The sequence below is a fragment of the Seriola aureovittata genome, chromosome 14 (genome assembly GCF_021018895.1).
Source record: "Seriola aureovittata isolate HTS-2021-v1 ecotype China chromosome 14, ASM2101889v1, whole genome shotgun sequence".
Taxonomy (NCBI): Eukaryota; Metazoa; Chordata; class Actinopteri; order Carangiformes; family Carangidae; genus Seriola; species Seriola aureovittata.
The window spans coordinates 8,407,293-8,431,086 of NC_079377.1; the positions used below are offsets into that span (position 1 = coordinate 8,407,293).

General features: G+C 41.8%; 1 protein-coding gene across 4 annotated transcripts in view; it reads right to left on the bottom strand.

Annotated features, from left to right (window-relative positions):
• The window catches only part of LOC130181529 (uncharacterized), a 29,332-nt gene extending 6,468 nt beyond the window's left edge, over window positions 1–22,864 (bottom strand). Inside the window, exons 1-24 of one of the 4 annotated variants that reach the window (XM_056395793.1) lie at window positions 22,221–22,864; window positions 21,457–21,546; window positions 19,963–20,109; window positions 16,919–17,065; window positions 16,153–16,344; window positions 15,226–15,309; window positions 14,868–14,986; window positions 14,646–14,760; window positions 14,475–14,552; window positions 14,258–14,373; window positions 12,694–12,856; window positions 8,811–8,956; window positions 8,611–8,707; window positions 7,970–8,119; window positions 7,561–7,710; window positions 6,771–7,027; window positions 5,579–5,708; window positions 4,828–5,022; window positions 4,209–4,361; window positions 3,082–3,299; window positions 2,568–2,751; window positions 2,328–2,483; window positions 1,600–1,977; window positions 1,223–1,342 (exon numbers count right to left, since the gene is read on the bottom strand). In XM_056395793.1, coding sequence (XP_056251768.1) covers window positions 1,223–1,342; window positions 1,600–1,977; window positions 2,328–2,483; window positions 2,568–2,751; window positions 3,082–3,299; window positions 4,209–4,361; window positions 4,828–5,022; window positions 5,579–5,708; window positions 6,771–7,027; window positions 7,561–7,710; window positions 7,970–8,119; window positions 8,611–8,707; window positions 8,811–8,956; window positions 12,694–12,856; window positions 14,258–14,373; window positions 14,475–14,552; window positions 14,646–14,760; window positions 14,868–14,986; window positions 15,226–15,309; window positions 16,153–16,344; window positions 16,919–17,065; window positions 19,963–20,109; window positions 21,457–21,546; window positions 22,221–22,718 — 4,083 coding nt within the window. In that variant the 5' untranslated portion in view covers window positions 22,719–22,864. Of the gene's footprint in view, window positions 1–1,222; window positions 1,343–1,599; window positions 1,978–2,327; window positions 2,484–2,567; window positions 2,752–3,081; window positions 3,300–4,208; window positions 4,362–4,827; window positions 5,023–5,578; window positions 5,709–6,770; window positions 7,028–7,560; window positions 7,711–7,969; window positions 8,120–8,610; window positions 8,708–8,810; window positions 8,957–12,693; window positions 12,857–14,257; window positions 14,374–14,474; window positions 14,553–14,645; window positions 14,761–14,867; window positions 14,987–15,225; window positions 15,313–16,152; window positions 16,345–16,918; window positions 17,066–19,962; window positions 20,110–21,456; window positions 21,547–22,220 lie in introns of all 4 variants that reach the window. The other 3 variants (XM_056395794.1, XM_056395792.1, XM_056395796.1) reach the window with 3 other exon arrangements.
• Window positions 22,865–23,794: the final 930 nt, after the last annotated feature.

Consider the following 23,794-nt stretch of genomic DNA (forward strand, 5'->3'; position numbering starts at 1 on the left):
AGTGAGGGTGAGGTCACTTATTATACACAATTGTGGCAAAGCCACGAAGATCCAAACAAGACCAGGTTTACATCATGAGCAGAGAGAGCTTCTGTCAACATTCACAGCAGGGAGATGACTCTGTGTGCTTTCTTACTCATCACCCTCATTCTGTCTCTGTCTATCTGTTTCCAGCTCTAAAACCTGGCTCATTGAACAAGCTGAGGTCCAAAGAAAAGTTTTAATGTCGGAGGAAAGTTGGATTATAAACACACTGATTCACTGTTTGTTTTTCTGTTGGGACTTAAACCATTCATCTCAGTTTACACAAGACAAGCTGAAAGGGCCAAGTGACAACTGACAGATTATTGCAAAGATGGATTCACATTCATTCTAGGAAATCCTAATTACACACATTTGTTTTCAGTGCCTCAAACTTACTTAGTAAATACCTCGTTAATGAGGCTGGACTGTATGACAAGTTACATGACTCCTTTAAATGCAAATACTGCTAAGAATATTCATAGTCTATTCTTAAATAAAATGCCCTCAAAGATATTTTGCAATCCATTTCTTCAAGCCACTTTCATTTGAAGAAAATGAATCGATTTCGAAACATTTTTAATACAATTTTAATATAACTGAAATAAACTTTTGGGTTGACCTAAAACTATATTTGGTATAAATTCAATGTATAGATTATGGTAATTTATGACAAACTGGTAACAGGGTTTCTCTCTGAAAACAGAGCAAATTATTGTTCACTAATTGGAGATCAGATGTATCACTGCATTTCATTCATTATTTTTATATTTTAACTAATGGATTGTGAAAGTAGCACCTCTCCTTTCCCATCCCACTAAATATCATAACATAATATACTTCATTAGAAACAGACTTTACTTGGTTTTGAATTTACGTTTATGAGTGCGGTTATGTGGGAAATCTGACAGTAAAATGGTTTGTTGTCTTTTCTCACTTTTCTCTCATTAAATGTAAATTTTCAAGCCACAATGTCTTTGGAGATGGTGTGAGTGCAGATATGATTGCACTCTGGCGTGACTTATTTCCTTTCACTCATGGTTAACTGACAAGGCAACAACGTGGGGAGGCAGTATACCGACTGTACCTTGTAACAGGGTTAGTAGAGCATGCTGCCACCAGAAAACAACTACACACAGCATGCATCCCCAGCACACTTTGAGACGCAGCATGCAATTCCAATTCAATCCGCGCAATTTACCTCATTTGCACTCTGCCGATAAATCTTTCTCTTTCGCTTTAAACTACCCAAAGTATTTTCCAAAAGCCCCTGGCAGCGCCTCCAAAAGTTTTTACAGGCAGAAGATTGAGGCACAGTGGGCTGAGGGAGAAAATGGGGAAAAAGGAAGATATGAAGGCCAAAGGAGAGGGAGGAATGAACAGCAGCAGACAGTCTAGGAGGGAGATCCCATGCATGTCATTACAGAGAATGAATGTTACTGAATTGTCCTTCAAGAACAGCAATAAATATCATTTGTTTCAGTACTTTTGGGGAAGAAATGTGTGTAGCCAGTAATGCCTGTACTCTGTAATGATGTTTCGTGACTTCTAGAGTGAAGTGATGAATGCGTTTCTCACCCTGTGGACAGGCTCAGAGGTGTCCTCCACTACCTCATCAGTCCTAGCAGGTGGGTCAAGCAACTGAACTTGGCTGTCCCCTGTGTTACCAAAGCTAAGGATGAGGTTGACCGTGCCCCCTAGAGTGGGGCTGTTTGGCTCTTTGAGGACCACAATGGAGGGTTTGGGAGACTCTGAGGAGGAAGCCTCGCCCCCACGTGGTCCGATACTGTTCATGACCTCGTACCCATCCTCTATCTGCTTCTCCTCCTGTTGTCCGGTTTGTCTGGGCAGGAGGGATGAGGATTGGCTGTCTCCTGCTGCCTTTAATTTGTCTTCATCAATGCTGATGACTGGGGACTGATGGGACTGGTAGGCCTCCAGCTCAGGAGCTAAACTCTGTTTAGGAAGCCATGAAAGAAAGAATTAACAAATATGTACATTGGTAGAAAATTATTCAATCTATAGCACCAATGTTTTATTTACGATAGCAGGAAACATTTTAAACAAGACACTAGCATTGTTTCCCCCACTCTTCATCAAAAGCCTGTCTTCATCTTTCAGTCCTTCATTTTTGAGGTTTTGTGATTTATTATGTGATTATTATGATTTTGTGGTTTATTAGTTGTTTTACTTTTCAAACTTTAAAAAAACAAACAAACCTTGATTTGTTAAATATGACACTGTACACAAAGGGCACAATTCTGTCCAAGTCTATCCCTACAATAGGTGCCTTTCTGCTCATGTACCTCTGTTAATGGGGAGTACATTGTGGCCTCAGAGTAAATGTTATCTTGGGAAGGCTCCTGTCTGCTCTTCTTGTGAAGCCACTGTTGTTTCTGAGCCCTCCAATGCACCAAGATCCATCCAAGCATACTCCTCAGTTCTTCCATGCGTTCTCTAACCTGCAAGACATTACACAGGGTTTGTAAAAGCAGAAAAAAATTAATCAAACAATACATTCAAGGATCACAGTGAGTGCTGCTCACCATCTGTGTGAGGTGGTGTTCTTTGTCTAAAACGCCCCTCCCCGTGGCTACCAGCTCATCAAACTCCTCAAACTTTTGCTCAATCTGTATGTCCAGCTCTGCAGCCAGGGGCCTCTGCCCATCTTTCCCAAGATGCAAGGCGGTATCTGAGAAAATGCATGACCTGGTGTCTTCTGTCCATGAGCTATCCAGAGGAGTGGGGGTGGGGTAAGAGGGGGTGAGGAGACAAGGAACAGGGCTGTGAGAAAAGCCATACATTCACAGAACATGAGAATGACCAGACTCCCTGATAGGACAGACATTCATCGCCTTGTCACACTCGGCCCAGGAAACTTGTGCTGACCTCCTCAGCACATCTTAAATTATACATTCCACCAGAGACCTGTACTTGACAAGTAGAACATCCTGTTCTTTCCTTGAAAAGATATCGTAATGGGCAGATGTTTTCACAAAGAGCATTACAAAAGAACGTCTGGCTCAGAAAGGGGTCAAAGCATCCCCATGCCCTGCTTACATCATGGCGAGGTAGCTCCTGAAGAAGTCCTGGAGCTGCACAAATTCCTGCAGACGGGATTTGTTCTCCGTCACACTCTTTCCCAGCTCGGTCCAGGCCTGCAGCATAGCCTGGATCTTTGCCCCAAGTACATGGACTCTCTCTGGGCACAGCTCCTCCAACCGAGAGGCCAGGTTCTCCATCTCCTTCACCTCCTCCCTGATGATTTCATAGTCAATCTGTGGAGAATCAAAGTAAAAATCTATCATCTCCCATCAAACCCGGTATCACTCAGACAGCCTGTACCAATTGTATCTCTGTAAGACTATGACCTCATCCCCATAGCTTTATGCATATTATTCAGCTAGAGACCCATATGGTCTACATATGGGCTGCCACGCTATAGCAAGCTTGCAATCTTGACCATTTTTTTCTCCCTTTGACGAGGCAGTAATTAATAGAGTTGAGGGTTCTCTGGGAGTAATACTTCATAACGTTTCTCAGCTACAGTAAGCTTCAACAACACTGAGTTGCGAATGCCTGTCTGCTGACGGCACAGTTATTTCAGTTTAGGAGATTAGGTCATTTCTGCTCTTCAATGGTATCAAGTCCAGACAGCTGTGTGTGTGTGTGTGTATGTGTGATAAACATAACACTGCCCAAAAATGACTCACACAGAACTTTACCATTCCCAACCTCACATCTCCAACCCCATGACCCACGGAGGCACATACACACCCCACCACATTTACTCACAAACACACACACACTTTGAGAGCTTACAGAACAGTGACTCACACAGGCATAAATAAATATCCTGTGTGAATAATAAACTTTTGCACGCTCTATGTGTGTATGTGTGTGATTGCATAGCACAGTTTATATAATAAATTAAACACAGCACAAAGCGGGGTGGGCTGGCCCTTTTTTAGATGTGAGAAAATCTGGCACAACAGGAAACACACTGTGGAACAATGTGTTGGAGGCAAGTGCGAGAATGGGGAGGGGGCTTCCCTTTTTTCATTACACAGAGCAAAAAGTCCAGAATCAAGAGTCAGTGGAATGGAATACTGGATCATATTAGCACCAGTGAATCATTATAAATGTTTACACCAAAATTACAACATGTGCCAGCATCTTCCTCTCACCTCCAGGTGGTCCTGCTTCTCCTGCAGAGCTTCTAGGCCGCAGCGGTCTGGCTCACACTGGACAGCCATGTCTGTCTCCCTCTCTAGTATGTCCAGGCTGAGTTCCTTGCTGCAGCATAAGCACTCCTCCACACGCACTGCCAGGCTGGCATGCTGGTGAGGCACAAAGTCATCATGAGTACTTGTAGGATGCCATTAAGTCATTATACTGCACTGTGTATTATTTGTTTTCCAATGAGAGCCACATTGCAAATTAGTGTTTAAAATGCTGTCAGGAAGTCCCCTCCAGGCATGTGTGTATGTTCTATTTTGACATGTGTACTGATTTTTTTACCAAGAATAAATCGAATTAACGCAAAAACGCTCATGTGAAGGGGAGTGGTGGCTCGTTTGGGGCCTATTAAAGTCGTAGCCACAGACAAAAGGAAACCAGATGTGGCACTATTGGTTTGTGCAACTGTTTGTGACAAAAGTAGAACGATTTAAAAACCATTCAGACTATTCAGCATCGTCTAAGGTCATTATAACTTAACAAACATTGTGGCCACAATCAGTTCTAATAAACTAGATGTAGAGCTGCCATATGCACACATTGTCTAACTGATTCCCATCTCCTTACCTTGCTCAGCAGCTCCTGGATGGCCTGGTCATGGCTCTGCGATCGGCCTCTTTCCCTAACAGTGTCATTCAGCATCTCTACAGCCTCACGTAGTTCCTCCACAGGGTCCCCCATGCTTTCTATCAGGGGCTCACCACTGCTACTGCTTTGGAGTCCAAGCAATGTAGGAGCTGAGGAAATCTCACTGTGGAGAGGCTGGTAGGTACACAGACAGAAAAATTGCTATTTGAATAATCTACAGTAGTTGAATGAATGGACCATTATTAAAAAAAGCCAAATAATAAAAAACACTTTCTCACCATAGTGGTCTTTAGTCAAGCAGATAGTTTTGGTTTTATTTGCTCAGGTTTATATTCATTTCTAATGCCACCCAATACAATGGAAGTGAATGGAATAATGTTTAATTAAACTGAAAAATTCATCAGCCACATCTGTATCCAGAAACAGAGTACCTATTACGGTGAGGACTATATCTTCAGTAGAAAGTAGTTCTGTTCTAAGGGAGATCTGTGGATTATTGATTGGAGTCAGGACATTGTTTCTGGAAAGGCATGATCCTGTTGAATCTTAATTGTTTTATTTTTTTATACTTTGAGCATCATGAATGAAATTCCATTCACCTCAATTGCTTTGGGATCGAGGCAGAAATCAGTATTTTTTTTAGAAACAACTATAGTTAAATTAGATTTTTTTTATTTAACTTTGGCCAAGATGAACCTTTGAGCACCATCTTTGGTAAAATGTTTCTCACCTGGCCCAGGCTATACTTGCAGCCGTCCTGGCTCTCCTCCAGCTCCACGCGCTCCAGGAACTCAGTCAGCATTCGTGTGTCCTGCAGCTCTGAGCTCTGCTGGGTCAGGGCACTCTGGACACGGTGGTACCTAGGAAACACACCAGCAGGAATGTTTCAATGGCCAGCTACACCTTAACTGTAATCCACATCCTTATATACAACCCTACATACTTCAACAGAACCACATTACATAGACCACAAGTTACCATACTAGACCACTGTTTATGTAATCATATATCATGTGTCACATAAACACATCCTGTACTTCAGGGCATGAAGGTACTCTGTCCGTACAGAGTTTATACTTGGGATGGTAAAGGCAGCAATTTGAAAGTGTATTTTTTCCAGAATAAATGAGCCTTAAGTTGCTTGTATGTAGTGTTAAATAATGACATCATCCCAACTGTCTTACAGCTGCCCAGTGAGAGCCTCTACCTGCATCAATGGTCCCTCAGACTGCACCAGTGTCCATCCCTGCTCCATATAACACCCCCACCCTGGAAACACTTAAACCAAGCCCTTTCCGTTTCTTTATTTTCTTTGGTCAGCTTTGTGTTCTTTACAGAGTCTGAACTTGTGTTTATGGACATAGGTATGTCCTGTAAAAAAGGCCAACATCATAAGGTTTTACTGAGAGCCCATGGCAACAACCTGTCTTTCGAGGGCCAACCAAAGAGAGGCGTCACCTTGCAAACATGGAATGGGTGACTCTGACACACACTGACAAGCTGTGGGTGAAGTGCATGTCAGGACTGTGGGGTAGACCTCACTAAGTGCTGCATGAATCACAAATGAATAAACTTGAGAGTCTTGCAGTGAATGAGCGCATGGAGAATATTTTTTGCCAGGTTAGAGAAAAAAAGCAGCTCCTGAGATCTATGGATATATATTTCTGTGGTTTATGGGGTGAAATTGTTTGTCTTAAATAAGAACAGGGGATTTTATGAATAAACCCTTCCATGTTGGATTACAGACATGGTGAGTATAAACCTGTGACCTCTTGGAAACACTGACAAAATTCTTACTTTATTTCCTGACCACAGTGACGAGCAAAAACTACCAGAGTCTGAAGACTCATCCATAACATCTTCCATGATGAGAGACATCGAGGCACCCCTGACCTTTCCCTCTCCTCCTCTGAAAAACTCACTTTCTTTCCACCTCCTCCATGCGTGCTGGCAGGCATTGTGTCTGTGGGTGACTGTGGCTGTGGAGACGGTCCACCTCTTGCCTCAGAGCACTGAGCTCCAGGCTGCGTGCTGCCACTTCTTTCTCCAGAAGACAGCTCTCCCTCTCAGCCATGCTCATTGTTTCTGGGTCACCGGCTAGCGCAGATTCCTTTATGGAAAGCTCCACGGACTCCAACCAGGCCTCCAGGCTGCCCAGGGCCTGGAGCACTTTTACAACCTATACAGTAGAGAAGCAGACAGGCGAATAATGTAGAAGTTTTGCTGCTGTGATCTGCAAGTAGTGTGGTGTGCAGTGAAAACAAAAAGAAGTAATGCACTGTACAAAAGAGATAGTAACAGGTACAGAATAACTAATGGAAGTAGATCATGCTCTGACCTACACCTTTGTACTAAAAGATTCACACTTTCCAACTAAGCCATCAGTCTGGGTAAATTTGCAGCCTCTTTCCATCTCCTTATTGAATTATATGGAAACTTGAATTTATGTCCCTTGAATTAGCCTTCATAACTTGGGGATCTACCATACAGACTCTACCAATTAAGGTAGTAAAGATGAAAGTAAAGGAGCTTCTAACCATGAGTGCATACAGCCCAGGCTCTGGGCCAGCATAAAGTGTCTCACAGTGGGAGGACTGATCCAGAATCATCCGTCATAACCATAAAGCTCCCCTATAACTTCAGAGGTGAGTAATTGCCTCAGTATGACTCAAGAATTCAACTGCTTGTTGTGAAATATTTTATGAATCTTACCCTAAAACCAAGCTCCTCTGAGGCCTGCAGAAACACAGCGTTCCTCTGGTGCCTCCTCCGCAACTCTTCCCACAGGACTTCCAGCTGGCCGAGGAACTCCTCGATCTTGGCGCTGCCTGGGTGCTGTGCACGGACCAGTCCGTGGCCCTCCTGAGGAAGGAGCGTTAAACTGATGAGAGCATGTGATGATTTAGGACTGGGAATTTTGTTATGAAATATAGACCTAATCTGAAGCTTTGGGTACCTAAAGCTGTCTCAGTAGAAATGTCAGCTCGTTATTTGATTAGTACACAAACCAGACCTGTCAGGGTGCCCGGTTTGCAAAATATGGGGAATGTTTTTATTTAGGACATTCATCCAGTGCTTATGTTTTAAGAGAAACTGAATGTGACAGTGTGCCTCCGCTTACCCTTTTGACCACCTCTATCCTGGCTCTGTTAGTGAGGATTTCTTGTTCCAGAGTGTGTTGATACCTCCTGGCAGCCTCCAGTCCCTCAAAGCTGGCTATTGAACACACCTGTGTGGCCATGGACACGTTGTCTTTCAGCCAGGACAGAGTCTGACGTGGAGAGAAGAGACAAACAGGGAAAGAATTACAGAGAGGAACAATTTAAATGAGGAATATCTGATTGCAACGAAGATGGCATTTAGTTGCCAAGAGCTACAGCAACCAGGATCCAGGTGATGTAGCCTATCCTGACCTTTAAGCACACTCAGCATTTGTTTAAAAAAAAAATCAAGACAGTTACTGGAAACGAGAAAACAGTAGCACACAAGTCACACTTGAACACACGACAACTAAGTCTCATTTAAAAATGTGACATAACGTCTGTGGCTGGTTACAAGAAAAGGGTGTAATAACTGATGAGTACAACTGCATTGCTGACTTGACCATTCATAGTAATGAATTCTGAGGTTGAGCTCACAGGATTTTACGCAAGATGAACCGTTTCTGTGTCAGCATATGTTCTGTAGTGTATACAGACGGTTTGGAAAGGTGATTTTTGGTGTAAAGGGAAATGCAGGTGTGCCCAGCAGGGGTCAGGTCACCTTGTCAGCAGACACGGTGAACTTCTGAAGCTGTATGTGAAGCTGTGGGTGGCCTGGTGGGACAGAGGCAACTTTAGGCTCTGCTCTGGGCTTCCTGCTGCAAAGAAAACACAGACATGTGACTCCAATTATGACTTACATAAAGACCTCTCATTATGTAAGTCACAGAGAGAGAGGGAGAAGCCAGGCTGAAATGTCACCTTTCCCCCTTCAATTGATGTCTGACCATGACATCATTTGCACAGCCAGGGCTGTCTCCCATGGGCGAAGAGGTGTGGTTCACTGATTGCTGTTCCTGGCTTTGGCTGCTCGGTGTTCTCCTACCACTCCCACATTCAACAATACTCTGTGGATAAAAGAGCAAAAGTCTCTGTAGGAAAATCTAAAAGATCAGCAACATGACATGTGAGTAATGTTTTGCTTTCTCTGTCAGCCATCCACCGAATAAATGTTGACGAGATGCATAAACATCTCAGATGGAGGATTTCATGCTATGACCAGTCACTAGACAATGAGGCATTGCTATAGCTCACTGCTAATGTGAATGTTACAATGTGGCTGGAGGCTGGACAACATGGACAGCTGCCCACAGTAGAGTCAAGTCTCTCCTGTAAATTACCCAAAAGCACACTTTCTTTCAAAGGTTGGCTATTCTCAGTGAAATAACCCAGACCAGGCTACAGATACAAGCAGCTTTTTCTGTTTGACAGCATCAAAGTTTGTAATAAAATACTACAGATGGCAGTAAATGTTTAAATAAATGATAATTGCTTTATGAATGAACACATTACACCTAACAAGGTTGCCAACATGTGCTATACCACTTTGATGACTAAAAAGCACCAAAGAACCATTGCAGTTGGAAATACAACCCTTTCTTTAAATCCCCTATGCCCAATTCTCATTAAATACAGCAGTGTTTTTTCTTTTTCTGATTTCCATGGCTGTCCACTCTGTCTCTGTTTAGAACTATGCAGTGGAGTTTTTAGAAAGGTCAGTGCCAGAGCTACAGACCTTGTCTATGTGCAGAAATATATTAAAGACGTCAACAGCCACTAAGCCTCTTTTACAACCATCTGAGTATTCTAAAGGTTGGCCAAAGGGCTCTGCGGTTTCCAATGAGAGCTACATGTATCTGGACTATTGCAAAGAAGGATAACCTGATAGTTGGTCTTTTTACCAACTGCAGTCCATTGCAAAAGGCTGTCTTAAACACTGTATTGCAATAGCGTCCAACAGGACCAATGCAGCAGTGTGTGTTTGATATTTTTTGGTTTGATTTTTGGCACTGTACATACTTGTTTGTACTTCTTTCTATGGGCTTTACTTACCAAATCTAGTTGGCATAAATATAACAGAGAAAAATAAACAATGAATTTACATTTACTTATGCTGACATTTCTCTGTCTAACTGTATGAATTATGCCAACCATGCTGTGTTAATTGTTCTATATAACATAATGTCTTTTACATATGCTAGTAAAAAAGTGCTGGCACAAGTAAGATCTCTAACAACCAACAAGGCAAATATGCATCAGTCAGTGCTTTCAAATTAAAAAAATCAGAAATGCTGAATTTACACAACAGCCAAAAAGCACAAAACATCCATTAATAATAGTGTTTTATGGAGTAAATTTAATTTAATCATGTTATTTTTTGACTGGGCTTATAGAAGACGTGAGTCAGACAGAAAAGTGTCGCCTCCAAAATTATGCGAGAGATGCAGTAAATTGAAGGGGTCTAACATCATTTACTAACATGCCAGCCATTTTATAGGCAAGTCTGAGTTTCAGAGAAGCACATTATCGGCCCATTTATGTGTTCAAGCTGCAAAACTAACATTCTACTGTGATTCATTTGACGGAGTTGATAACCATCACTGATATCTCCTCCTCAGATATTTGCTTCTGTCTTTAATCCTCCACAGTGGCTTCCACTGTAAACAAGTCCTGTGGTGCACTCAACATCCTACTCAGCCATATGAAAGACAATTACGTCAGCTGCAGCAAAAAATAGCCATTTACTGATTTTCTATGTCATATTCCATGGTATTCTGTGTTTTTGGCCTCATCCAATCATCTCGTATTTCAGCATACTTCTCCCTATCTGGGTACTGTTGATTCTTATCTGTTTTCCACTGAGCTCCTCTTCCCCTCTGTGTCTTTCTGCAATGTGCTATGAAGTGATGTCAGCCAAGAACTATCACTTAGCACCAATCCCATCTGGTCTGCAGCCCCAGCATCTGGCTACAATTAGCCTGAGAAACAGACGATAGCCATGTTTACCTCCAGAAACAAGAGGCCATACCACTGCTAACACAGACATGGACATTTAGATTATAATGCATGTACCCATGCACATACAGACACTAAAACATTTACAGTTACATTTAATTGACAGAGTTAAATTTCACCAGAGGGGGAGACCATGACAAAGAAAGTGTGCTAACGTGTTCGCAGATACACTGCAAGTGCTGTCTACCAGCACGTATGCAAACGTCTCAGAGTCACTACAAGCCAACAGACCTGTGCGGCTGCATTTTGGACCCTTAAAAATAGGCCACTGTACTCAGTTCAGCACACCCAGAAGCTGAAGTTAAAGCGCTGCGAAAGCATGTGACAAATTACTTTTACTGTTCAACTGGTGGTTATGCCTGGCTCTGTGTTTGGCTTTTGGGCTCCCAGGTTTTGTTTGGAGTCCATAAAGAGTAACAACTGGAGCTCCCACAGACAGTGCACCCAGGTAACTCCAGCTCCCACTGTAATAAAGAGTACTAACTGCACTGAAAGGGCTCAGGATGGCCATGGAAACAAGCTCAGTGCCCATTGAGAGAAACAACTGACTGAGGCTTGCTGGCCTGATGGGCTCCTGTCACAGGTGGCGAAGCCACAAGGCCAGTAACAGCCTAAAAACAGGGAAATAAACTGAACCAGAAAAAAGGGGAGACTGGAAAGAGTGGAGTTTTCTCTCCTCAAGCATCTGGGCACTTTCTCACTGGGCAAAACAAGGCCAGAAGCACAGCAGGGATTTCACGAGAACTCAGGGTCAACAAAAGGGGAGGAGCATTGCATTATGGGATACCTCTGGGCTGAACCCAAACAGCCACTGTGCATTCACTTATGGATTGGGAAGAGATTTAATGTGCTAACTTAAAAGACTAAATATACACATAATTACTGGTTTTTAACATACCACACACTTAAGTTTCTGAATACCTCCTCTTCTAAAAGACGCAAATAGTATTTCCTTGTAAGTTTATGGGCAGTGGGACTACTATAAGAGCACCCATGTGTTCAATAAAATGCTGGTAGGCCTCCAAGATGAGGAATGTTGTATCTGAGAAATCCACATGCTCTGCAGATAGACCACTCACCCTGGATTGACCTACAGACCATCTATTAGTACAGTATTAATCCAATGAATGTGTACTTTTCTTAGAGTGGTTGAAAGCCCAAGATATTATTCTAACATAAAGTACAATTTTGGGTCGACAGGAAAAGCATATTTGCTCTGGCCCACCGTTCAACCATGCTGTACAGTCACGGCTTGACATTTTTCATGGAAACTTACGTAATTTTTGTGCCAGGGTAAATAACACCTCAAAAAGCTCTTCCTGTGACTCCTACAGAGCAATATTCATAACATTTACAGACTAAGGTTCTTGTGAAGAGATAGATTATAGATATTCTATACTCTGAGTTTTAGAGCCAAACTGGTATTCATCCTAACCACCTTATCAAGGGCTTCCTCACCCATTGGGACATCAGATGATGTTATTAAGTGCCACTAACTAGCTGGTAGGATGGAAAACCAACAGTATGTTGGGTGCCAAGAATAGAAACCACTGCTCTATAGCACATCTGACTCCAGAAATACTGTTATTTAGTAAAAACCTGCTGAAATTGTAAATCAGGCATTTTCCAAACCAAAGGACAAAGTGCGTCATTTTCTGCAGCCACAGATGTCGTAACACTGGAAGAGGCTGAGCTCATCGTTTGCCAGTACTGATGGCGTTGTTCTCTCCCAGTCATGAGCCACAGTGTGGTTTCTCCAGTAATAGAATGAAATACCGTAGCTACTTACCACACAGCCTTTCAGACGATTCTGCTCCTCCTTCACCTCCTTTCCCATGATCCTTTGTGGCTCCGTTCCCACGTTGCACTGGGGTTCTCGGGCCAGTGTCAGGGGGTCAGCATCTTCCCTGGTGAAAGCGGGGCCAATGGGAGAGAGTGTGTTCCTGTCACTCCTGCAGGACAAGCAGAGCAGGAGGTTACTGTGGTGCTGACGGCAGGGCTTCAGAGGCCCATGATGAACTCCAATTATGGCTCTGAAGTTTTCTACCAGTGTTTGTGTTATTTGGTTTAAATAGCCATGAAACACAGCTGATAAGACAGATGAGATGATGTAATGTTTGGATCTAAAGATAGCCCACTGACATGAGAAGCTCTCAGCCTAAGAAATATTTGGAAAGCAGGAGATGTTGGAGATGGATGTCAGAACTGTGGACTGGAGTATTATTATGTACATGGAAAATGTTCAGTCTTTTTGCCCAGGTAGAGTCTAAGGATTGCAATGTTATCCGTTGGCGAGTCCAACGCTTTGAGGCAGAACAAGATAATATGAAAACTATTGGCCAGACTGATATGAGATTTGTCATGAATATTCATAGTCCCCAGAGGATGGATCCTAATGATTTAAATGCGCTTCTCTAAACAAAGTTACAAAGTTTAATGATCCCCTGACCTTTTCACCATCACTTCCAAGATCCCACTTTTGTACAAAAAGCATCAAAAATCTAGGACAGATTGTCTTGAAATGTACCGATGCTTCCCAGAAATTACCTTTTATATTTTTGGACATTATTTAAAAGAATGCCACATGTTTTACAACGCATGCTGTAGGGATGTAACAGTACGTCAGTAAGACTGTCAGTAATTAGGTGTGGACCCCAGTGCACAATCAATGTGTCATTTCTTGTAGTTTGGTTCTCAGATTACCACATCATTTAAATGTGGCTGCGCTCATTAAGTGGATATTGCTTCTGGTAATATAATGATGAACAAGTCTGAATTCTTACTGTAGGCTATTAAAGTAACAATAAATCTGTTTTACAAATGCTGTAAAAAATCCCAAATATTCTTGTAAACATGTTTCAACTTGGATTTAGCAGACTATTCAAGGTGATGGCAAGAGTTTAATAGTGAAAAGAGAACAAACCGTGTTGCCAACTTAACTCAGTGAGCCAAGACATTATTCAACTAGTACAGTAAGCAAACATTTTGTCAAATTCCAGTGCAGAAAACCGAATATTATAAACCAAAAAGTGTGTGGTGAGTGATGCTACGAGTGGCAGGCGGTCTCCAGACACCCAGATGGACCGGTCCTCCACTTTGCTTATAATTTTTCAGTGATTCAAACCCAAATCAAACATGCCTAATCAAGAGAGAGACAGAAAGCTCATTTTCATTTGGAAAACTTCTTCTAGGTTTTGCCAGTGCAGATTTTTAATGTCGGGTACCAGATGAGTAATTACAGCAAAATACAGTTCCAGCTCAATGGAAACCTGTGGACCAGTTACTGGGTGAAATGGCGCATGTATTCACAGGGCCACCAAGTTTTCTGTGGTATCCTTGGCCTGTTGTCTTACCTTAAAACCTTCTGAAGAAGTGCCCAGCAGTCCTTCACCTCACTCTGCTTCTGTGTGACGCCAGCAGCCAGGGCGGGATGGAGATTAGACAGCTGGGACACGCTAACATCTAGCATCTACCACACACAGGCCTGTAGGTTAGTTAGAGAAGGCTTCTGCAACGCACTTTCAGGATCTGACCAACTGGTGCTGCTTAAAGTAAAAAGATGTTTCCTACCATGATTTGACTGGCAATGTCACGGATTTCTCTGTCTCCGAAGCTGTCCAGCTTTTTGGATGCAGATATGCTTTTCCTCTGAAAGAAAAGATACAGAACAGTACAAGTGAGTAAAATGTGAATCACAGCTCTAAGAGGAAAATAAACAATTAAGCTGCCAGGGAATTTTACCATGTTATTAATAGCAAACACTGTATTATCAGCCTGTTGGTAGAACGAGGACACCTCCAGTGCCAGCTGAAGATTTTCATGGTAGTTTTTTAGATGAGACTGGACCCTCAGCCACCTACACAGACAGCAGATGGCAATACGGATAAGTTCAGTCTTCAATTCATCTTGAGATTGAATATGCTTCATGCAACATACCAGTTCAACTTAAGAGACAAAGTGTACATTTTATTGATGTGTTTCCTCCTGCTGGAGATGTTTTTGCCATCTGTCTTCCCTTGTTTCTCCAGTTTTAGGGCCAAGTGGTTGATCTCCTCGTGAAGGTTTCTGTATAGCTGCTCATCCTGCAGGGAAACAGGGGAACACAGTCCAACTATGACCTCAGCTGTCTTTACCATACACCCTGGGAGACAAATTACAGTCAGCCATAGATAAATGACTTGGGAACCCCTACAAAATTGTAATATAAACCATTAACATATGGGAATGTATATAACTTTAACTCAAGAAAGTTGTTTAGCATGTATAATGTTCTTTCGTTAATTATTAATAGTTCTTTTGCTTGTTCTTTTACAATGCTCACCTGTTTCAGATCTAAAATTCTCCGGGTAAGCTGCATTTTGTCAACATTTTCCCCTAGGACATTCACCAGAGACTGCTCCTCTTCCTGCTGGTACACATAAAAGTCAGTGTTTATATCCCCCATTTATCAGGAAACCAACCATTATTTCTTTTCAGAGGTACCAGGATTACACCACATTAGTCCTGCTACCAAGGAGGATGCTAAACAGAAATAGCCGTCAGCATTAGGAGAGAAACTTTGAACTTGATACTAATGACTAATGCAAAGAGGAAAGAGTGAGAAGAACTAAATGGAGAATACTGTCTCCTCCAGGGATGGATGTTTTATAGACTTCATAAGTAACATCCTCCATTACGTTCCTACAGGTCCATTATCAATCATTAGTTCCCTTGCGCCAGACATGGACATGAACAGAGAGATAAACACAGGCCTAAAATGCACTAGATGATTGCTTTTTGATAATGATGGGCAGATGTTTTACACTGGTGATTATAAACAAACAAGAGATGTCTTCAGGATACTGAGTTAATTTCCTGTATTAGCAAACGCTGTTTTTCATGCCAATTATCTTGGCAACTGTTGATTAGAGCTGTTTGTCCTCTCAGACTCATGGGTGAACTATCTGAGAAATTTAAATGAAGGTGCATAAAAATAACTGAATAATCTGAAGTACTTCACATTTCATCCTGTTTCACATTAGTGTTAAACTTGAAAATAAGAACATAGATGAACCAATAGAAAATGCTAGCATCATACAGCCAGAAATAAACTAAAATACCACACAAATTATCATTAAAACATGTTTTACTCAATAGTTCAATAGAACTGGCCTTAAACAGGATGACAAAAGTGGCCTTCACTGCGGTTAAATTTACTTCTTACACTAACTATAATAACAGAAGGTGAGAGGAATGTTTTTTTTTTTACCTTCTCTTTAATCCATGCCTCCAGCTTGTCCACTTTTTTGTTGAATTCCTGCAGGTTCTTGGCTCCACCAAGGGCCCTTGTCTGATTTGCAGCCATCTGTTTTAGCGTGTGCCACTGGTCCCTGAGCTGGCTGAGCTGCTTCTTTACCAGATCAGACGTAGGGTTCAACTTGCAGATTAACTGCTCACCCATCTTTTGAAACAGAAAGAAACATAAAGTGAAAGTTCAAATTCAGCATAGATGGAGCAGACAGACTAATGCACAACAGTGGCCGAGTACATTTGACACTTCAAGTTTGTTAGAGTCATTGCTTCACAACTGTTGGAAAACTGCCATTAATGTCTTGGATATACCCCTGAAAAATCTCCTGGCTCTGCTTCTACCCTTCCTGGGCTGTCTGAGTGTCAAAGGAGGTTAATTATCAGCAATGTACCATTTCCAAACATTTTCCTCTGAGGGAGAAAGAATAAACTGGCTTGACAGAGCCGTCTGGAACACTGAGGGTCTGCTTTTCTCTCTGGTCGACTGGAAATGCCTACGAGACTATTATGTTATGTGTTATGTGAGTTGACAGACCCTTTTAGCACCAAAGACAGTGATTAATGATTCCATTCAGATCCCCATTACCTAAAAATAGGGGAAATAATTATTTTAAAAAGTTAAAATAATTATTTCCTTTTGAATGTGGTTTGCTCTGGTGTGCTTGTTCTGGTTAGATGATAATATTTCAGTTCAAATCCAGCCTAGTGTTGAATCATTTTGTTACCTGGTTGAGTTGAATTAATGTGTTCTCAAAGTCTCTGAGGTCTCTGTGAAGCGTGTGCGAGGCTTCCTCCCAGTCCTGCAGGGGGCAGCGCTGAATATTACAGCCATCCTTCAGATCCTGCAGTTTGCCTTTGATCCAAGCCTCTGCCTACATCACAAACAGACACAGACAAAAAATGTTTACGATCTTACACTTTGCTTTACACACAGCACAGTCGACCACTTAGGTCTGTTTATAGACTTGATTCATCTTCTTATTTCTGAGAATGCATCAGCTTCAGAGACCAGATGTAACATAACATGGCTGAGATTGTATTAATTAGCATTGACTCTTTATATAAGTGTCATATCCACAGTGTTATTTGACTACAGATGTGCAACAATTCAATGTGAACTTAAGAGAAGTGGATGACCTTCTAGTTACCGGAGCGATAATAACTGATTTGGAAGTGAATTCTTCTTCTTCTTATTCTGTGCTAAAAGTGAAATGATGCTGTGATGTACATGTGAAAAGAATGTGCTCAACAGATGAGTTGTATGCATCAATATCACATATTGCAATGTGACAAATTTACTATCAGATTTCTTTTGTAATGTTTTTCATAGAAATTTATATCTAGACCTTTCACACCCCAAGACTCATCTATGACAGTGGTGAACACAGTCTTGTTTCTGCTGATCAGGAGAGCAAACAGGTCAGATTCTCTTCCTAGAGTAACATGGAGCCTCAGACACATCAAAAACAGCCCTTTGTTCTCCAATGTCATATTATGCAGAGCAGAAGTTTCTCTTGGCAAGTGCCTGGACTCGATTGCATAAGGCTTAGTCCTGCAGAGCTAAATTCTCTGGCAATATTTGTATGGAGTGAGAAGTGTGAGAAGTCCATGATCCACCAAAGTCACAATAATCGAATAAATTAATAAATGAACTCAGTTTCTTCCACTTCTCAAAGTGATCCTTAATGAATAATACAGTTGATAAAATCAGCAGAACTTTATTTTCCACAGTGTTGTTTTTGTGTACTCTGCAGAATATCAAATAACAATTAAGCACACAAAAAAGTCATTGCAATATTACATCAAAGCATTATTTCCCAAGAAATTCAGTGTGATTTATATTGCATAATAGACTCAACACGAGCCCTTTTCAAGACCGCACACTAAACAAGTCTTTGTTGTAGATTAAAATGTGATGTCAATTCTCCTCAGAGAGGCAGGTCATTAACTTTACAAGGCCCCCGGGGGAAGCAGAGGTATTTCTGGATTGAACAGAAGGAAAAGAGCTTGACAAAACAGGCCTGCCCCTATCTCCTCACACTGGGTCCCATGGCATTATAATGACCTCATACAGGAAGTCTATGATTCCCTTGTTTCTTCCTGTACACTCTCCACAACAATGGTCTGTTTATCGAAATGTACAGTTGGGCCTTAGTCTAGCCACGAAGAGTAGACAGTTAATGCATGCAGTTCAGACTGTAACACTGCTTCTGAATTTCTGCAAAAAATCTGTTGCCACACAGGAAAATACCACCGCAATTAACGCAGAACAAACGTTTAAAAATATGTTCGAAGTTTGGTGATTGTAAGAGGGTACCACTGACTGTTTTTAATTGCTACAAGCTTCAAAGGTTCCAAATTTTAGCATTTTAACTGAAAAACATAGTTTTCACTTTTTCACAAAGTGTGTACATCTTTACTCTTCGTAAAATGATCACCAACAAGCTACATTTTTAGCACAGTAAAGCAACTTGGCCCTGAAAAGAATGTGAAAGTGGAAGTTTTCTCTACTTTGTCTATCATGAATATGAAATGGTGAAATGCGAGATGTTTTGCAGAGCAGCCTCAGAGACAGATGGCCCTCAATGAAGCCGCGCTCTCCGCGGAAACCTTACTTCCACTTCCACAGTGATGGGATACTGTAATAACACATTATCATTGGTAATAGCAGTTTTTTGCCTTTGTGCGATTTGAAGGTCTGAGGACAGTTAGTGTAGCAATGCTGTACAGATTGTTGAGGCCCTTGAGGCACATTTGTGATTTGTGATTTTGGGCTTTATGAATAAAATCTGACTTGACTATCCAAATCCCTGTAAAACAAGTAGATCCCCAGGCATCAAAACGTCACAGCTATTTAAAGTACATTCTCAAATAAAGTTGAAATACTGAAGGCTGTTTCCTCTAAAAGCAACAGAAATGCAAGCTCCAAGTAAGAGCAAAGGGGCTGCTAAGCTTGTTAACATTAACGACGTGCTACAGAGCTGTTTTCAACACATACATACATCATATGTTTCTTTCAGCTGACATGTCCAGTATTAATTTCTTATTATTGGGAGTAAGTGGCCTATCACTTGGACAGTTTCTCAACAGAGATCTGATGACAAAGCCAACTGCTGGACATAATGTCCTTCTGCCAAACTCGCTGAAAAATGTCCCTCTGCCGAACTCGCTGAAAAATGTCCTTGTATGCCGGGGTGAAAGCAGTGATGAGATAACACAACCAGTTGTGCTGCTTGGCTGAGTCTCTCTGGGCCATAGGCGTGAAGAGATGGAGCCAAACAATGATCTCATCCCTAAATAATTGCTTCACTTGTGGCGGTTTCCCCTCCCTCTCTTCCCTCAGCTGAACACAGCTCATACAGTTCTCGGGACAAAATAAGAACCAGTACATATTTTGCTCTCAGTCATGGGACAGACAGCTTTCATTCTGATTTCATCTCAGCAGCATAACTTGTTGCTTTTGAGATGAACCCAGTCCAGCTTCTTTTCATTCAGCATCAGAGGAAATGAGAGATTCTGATAAGTGTAATTCTAAAATGATTTTAAACATCTCCATCTGCAAAATATGCATAATCTGGAAAAGTGAAGTGGAAAAGAAAACACCCTCCTCAAAAATTTTATTAGTCTCTAATTATATGAGGGAAGACAGAAATGCAAGGGGAGAAAGTGCAGCAGTAGCTTTTCATGAACAGGGATCCAAAATTATTTTATTAATTATTTTTTAGTTTGCATACTAATGCATACTACATGCATGCATGTCATATTTTACCTGCAGTACTTCCTTGTTGAAGAGCGAGTTGCGCTGAGTGAAGCAGTCACTCTGGGATGTGACAGCAGCTGCTGAGGCCTCATTCTGTGTGTGTGGATGACTTTCTCTCCTCTGAGGCTCTTTCTTCTGCGATTCAGGGAATGAAATCTGTGTGAGCGCCCAAAAAAGACAACAAAGTGTTAAAAACATGATAGCGATTTGACTGCAATCAGCTGCAATCAGCCTTTTTATCTAGATAAAACCTGAACACAACATGATGCTTGCATCTGAAAAAACCTGTAAGAAGTAAATACAGTAAGCACAATTATGGGATGTTTAAGTGTCCATTTATGTTAATTATACCTTTTTTTTCCCATCCAGAGACATTAACAACATGTGTCAGACTGGCCCCAAGGTCCCTCTTAACAAAAACCTACTGTCAGCACTGCGTGAGATGAAATGAACACGACTGGCACAGCTTAAGTAATGGACAAGCCTGCTGCTGCTCTCCAATCAGGAAACATCTGGGCACATGAAGGAAGCAGGAGTGGACAGATCCTTGGATGTCTGACGTTTTTTACTGTCAGCCTTACATGTAAACATATCACCTTTAAAGGCCTTTGGTAGATCATGTTCGCTCTTCCATCCCTGAACGGGTAAAGGCACCACCACCTTCTCTTGTGTAATTATAAGCATTTTTTATTTTTTTTTGCCACTTGCTTGAATAATGTATGAGCAAAGGAAAAGCAAGGTATTGTTGTGGTTACAGAAAAAGAGATGATGTGAATCATTATTGTAGTTTTTTGTCCTAAAAGGGGAAATGAGGCCATTGCTGTGTCAGAGTGTTATTATAACCAGCCTCCATAAGGACTTAACTTCAGCGAGCCATTTCTTTTGTTAACATCTTCCCTGACCTCATGTTTTCCAGTGAGCCCTGCCTCTGCGGGGTCTGCTGTAACACAGCACTTCATCCACAACACACACTGATGACTTCAACTAGGAACAGGCCAAATCCAACAGCCCACTGACTTTAAACAATATCCTACAATATACTTACACTGTTTTTCTTCTGTAGACTGTTTCGATAATACATCAGAGCCAAACAAGAGGAAACAACAGGCTATTTGTGAAGTGTTCAAAGACACGTTGCTCCCACAACTCGTTTTCCACCTCTGTGTAACTTTGCTCCAAATGTATAATATAATAAACTGAGTTTGGCGAACACACCACATGACTTCACTTCCTAAACTCCAAGAGATTCATCAACTCCACAGCTGGCTATTAAGACCCCACTGCCTCACAACAAAACAACTGTGTTTCTACAGTCTGGATAGAGTTGGGAAAAATAACATCACTGTCTACAACAAAAAACCCAATATCAGAAAATGTTGGTGCTCATACAGTGGCTTTCTGGATTAAATATCCTTCCACTGAATTAAAAAAAAAAGTCGTTGTTTTTTCCAAAGCTAGCTATTTTTCGTTTTTAATTTAGCAGTTAGCATAGCTCCGTCTTACCTGTTGGACAGATTTCTCTCCGTTCACTTTCGCCCTGGCTTGTCCGTGTTTGGGCTGAGATTCATCACTGCTGTCTTTTCTGAGTAAAACCTAAAATACAAAGAAGAGAATAAACTGCAATTGAGGCGAACAAGGTGGACAGGACGATGAAAACTGTGGCAGGCAAGAAACAAACGGCAAACTGTAATTAGCATTTTATAGACGTTTGTGCACGTGCCTATGGAAAATACCATAACTACCACGAACGTTACATATTCTTCTTAAAAACAAATCAATTTGGATTAATAAATACAAAGTTTTACTTTATGATAGAATAAAGGTGTAAAACAATATGTTATAAAAGACATTCTACTTAAACCAATACCTCAAAAATAATTAAACTACAAGTAATGTGGAGGAAAACCTTTTGGGTTCCTCTGAAAAATTGTACGAAGTAGTATAGTAGTAGTGTATTTCACTTTCCATGCTAACTCTGAGGTTAACTTCTTTGCTCGAAAAAACATTACCAGCATTTTTTTTTAACTGTTGAAAGTAAATGATTATTTATTTCATGTATGTAGTTTATGTGACAAAAACATCATTTTGAACACATCTTTGATAACCTAAATTTTGTCCTATTGAGTAAAAATTAAAATTTCTATTCCTATAAGTGCCATTTAATTATGCTGCAATATTAAAAAAAAAAAAACACACCCATATGTGATATTCACTTTTTCCTTTGTTTTAAAATTTGCATATTTTTTATTAGTAAGTGTGTACTGTACCTTAAATTGAGAACTGGATTTATTCTCACAGCTCACCCCCACAATCCTGGGCAGATGTGGATCTGATGTGCTTGTGACATTGTTGTTGTTATTGTTGTTTTCAGATGTGGACCCTGTGATGGAAAGCTGTGCTGGTCCCACTGCCAACTTGTTCTCTGATCTTTCTTTCCCAGAGATTGTGATCTTCTTGATGGATCTGGAGACAGTGGAGGGGGAGGCAATGTTCTGGTTCAGGTGGTCCTCTGCTGCCATGTGCTCTTGGTTGCATTTCACCGGGGCTACCTGCTTCACGATAGGTGAGACGAGACAGGGGCCATGTGCACAGACCTGGGATCGGCTGAGGTAGAGCGAGTTCAGGTTGTGCTGTAACGTGCAGTTATCCAGACTCGGGCTCTGCAGATAACTCTGTGTGAAATCCTGGCATTTTGGCACAGCTGGGACTGACAATCTCGTCCCAATGGTGAAGGGCTGCACCTTCCTCACAATGCTTTCAGACATGACCAGAGTCCTTATAAGAAAACAAAATAAACTGAAGTCCAAATGAGCTTTTAAAAAAGTCTGTCACATCCCTTTGTCCACTCTCCTCACTCAACAGTTGTCCAGTCTCTGTTCAGCAGGCGAGTAGAGAAGAGGGTTGAACAGAAAGTGGAGGGAGAGCTCAGTTCTCCACCTTCTTGTGCATGTTGAGAATGCACAGCACACAGCCCAGGATGGCTTCCTTGGACTCCTGGGATCGAATGCGGTCCCAGACGTGGCGCAGCGCCGTGCCAAGTTGGGCAGCGCCTGTAGAGAGGCTTCTCCTGAGGAACTGTGCCACTGAGCCTGCCAGTCTGCTACTGAGGAGCCTGATAACCAGGGACCGCAGCAAGATGAAAACTGCTGGCATGCTGCCTGACTGTGCTGTGCAAGAAAAAAAAAAAAAAAGAAAAAGAAAAAAAGACAACTCAAAAAAGGAGGGGGAAAGAGGAGGGTTGGTTAAGAGAGGGGATGAAGTCACCACCTCTCCACTCTCTCTCTCTCTCTTTCTCTTTCTCTCTGTCAGGAGCCACAGAGCTGAGAGGGGGCTGTAAAGCCTGGCTGTCAAAACTTCCCCTCTGAACCCGAACAGAAAATCTGCTCAGATAAGAGTAATGGAGTCAGAGTGAGAGACCTCTGTTAGACCTCTTCAATCACAGCTTATCCTCTATGAGGTAATATCCTCAGCTGAAACACACTCACACACACCCACACGGCCTTTACCTTACCTCCACCTCGTGGAAGTGCAGAGGAACAGATTCAGCCCTGAGGAGCAAAAAAGTGCGAGACAAAAAAAAAAAAAAAAAAGTCAGTCAGAGTCAGATTATAAATAAAAATCCAATGTAGTCTGGTCAAAACTGAGGAGAGCAAGCTTCAGAGGCTCATGTTAGCGCAGTCTGTCCAGGAGTGAGAGTGCTTTCCTCAGCTCTGAGCCTCCTCTTTCCCAATCCACGAGGAGCAGTTGTCACATAGGTTACAGCTGAATGGAGCAGAACATCCCTGTCGCTCTGCTCCTTAAACCTCAGAGCTGCTGTTATGACAAGTGTGGGGGGCAAGTA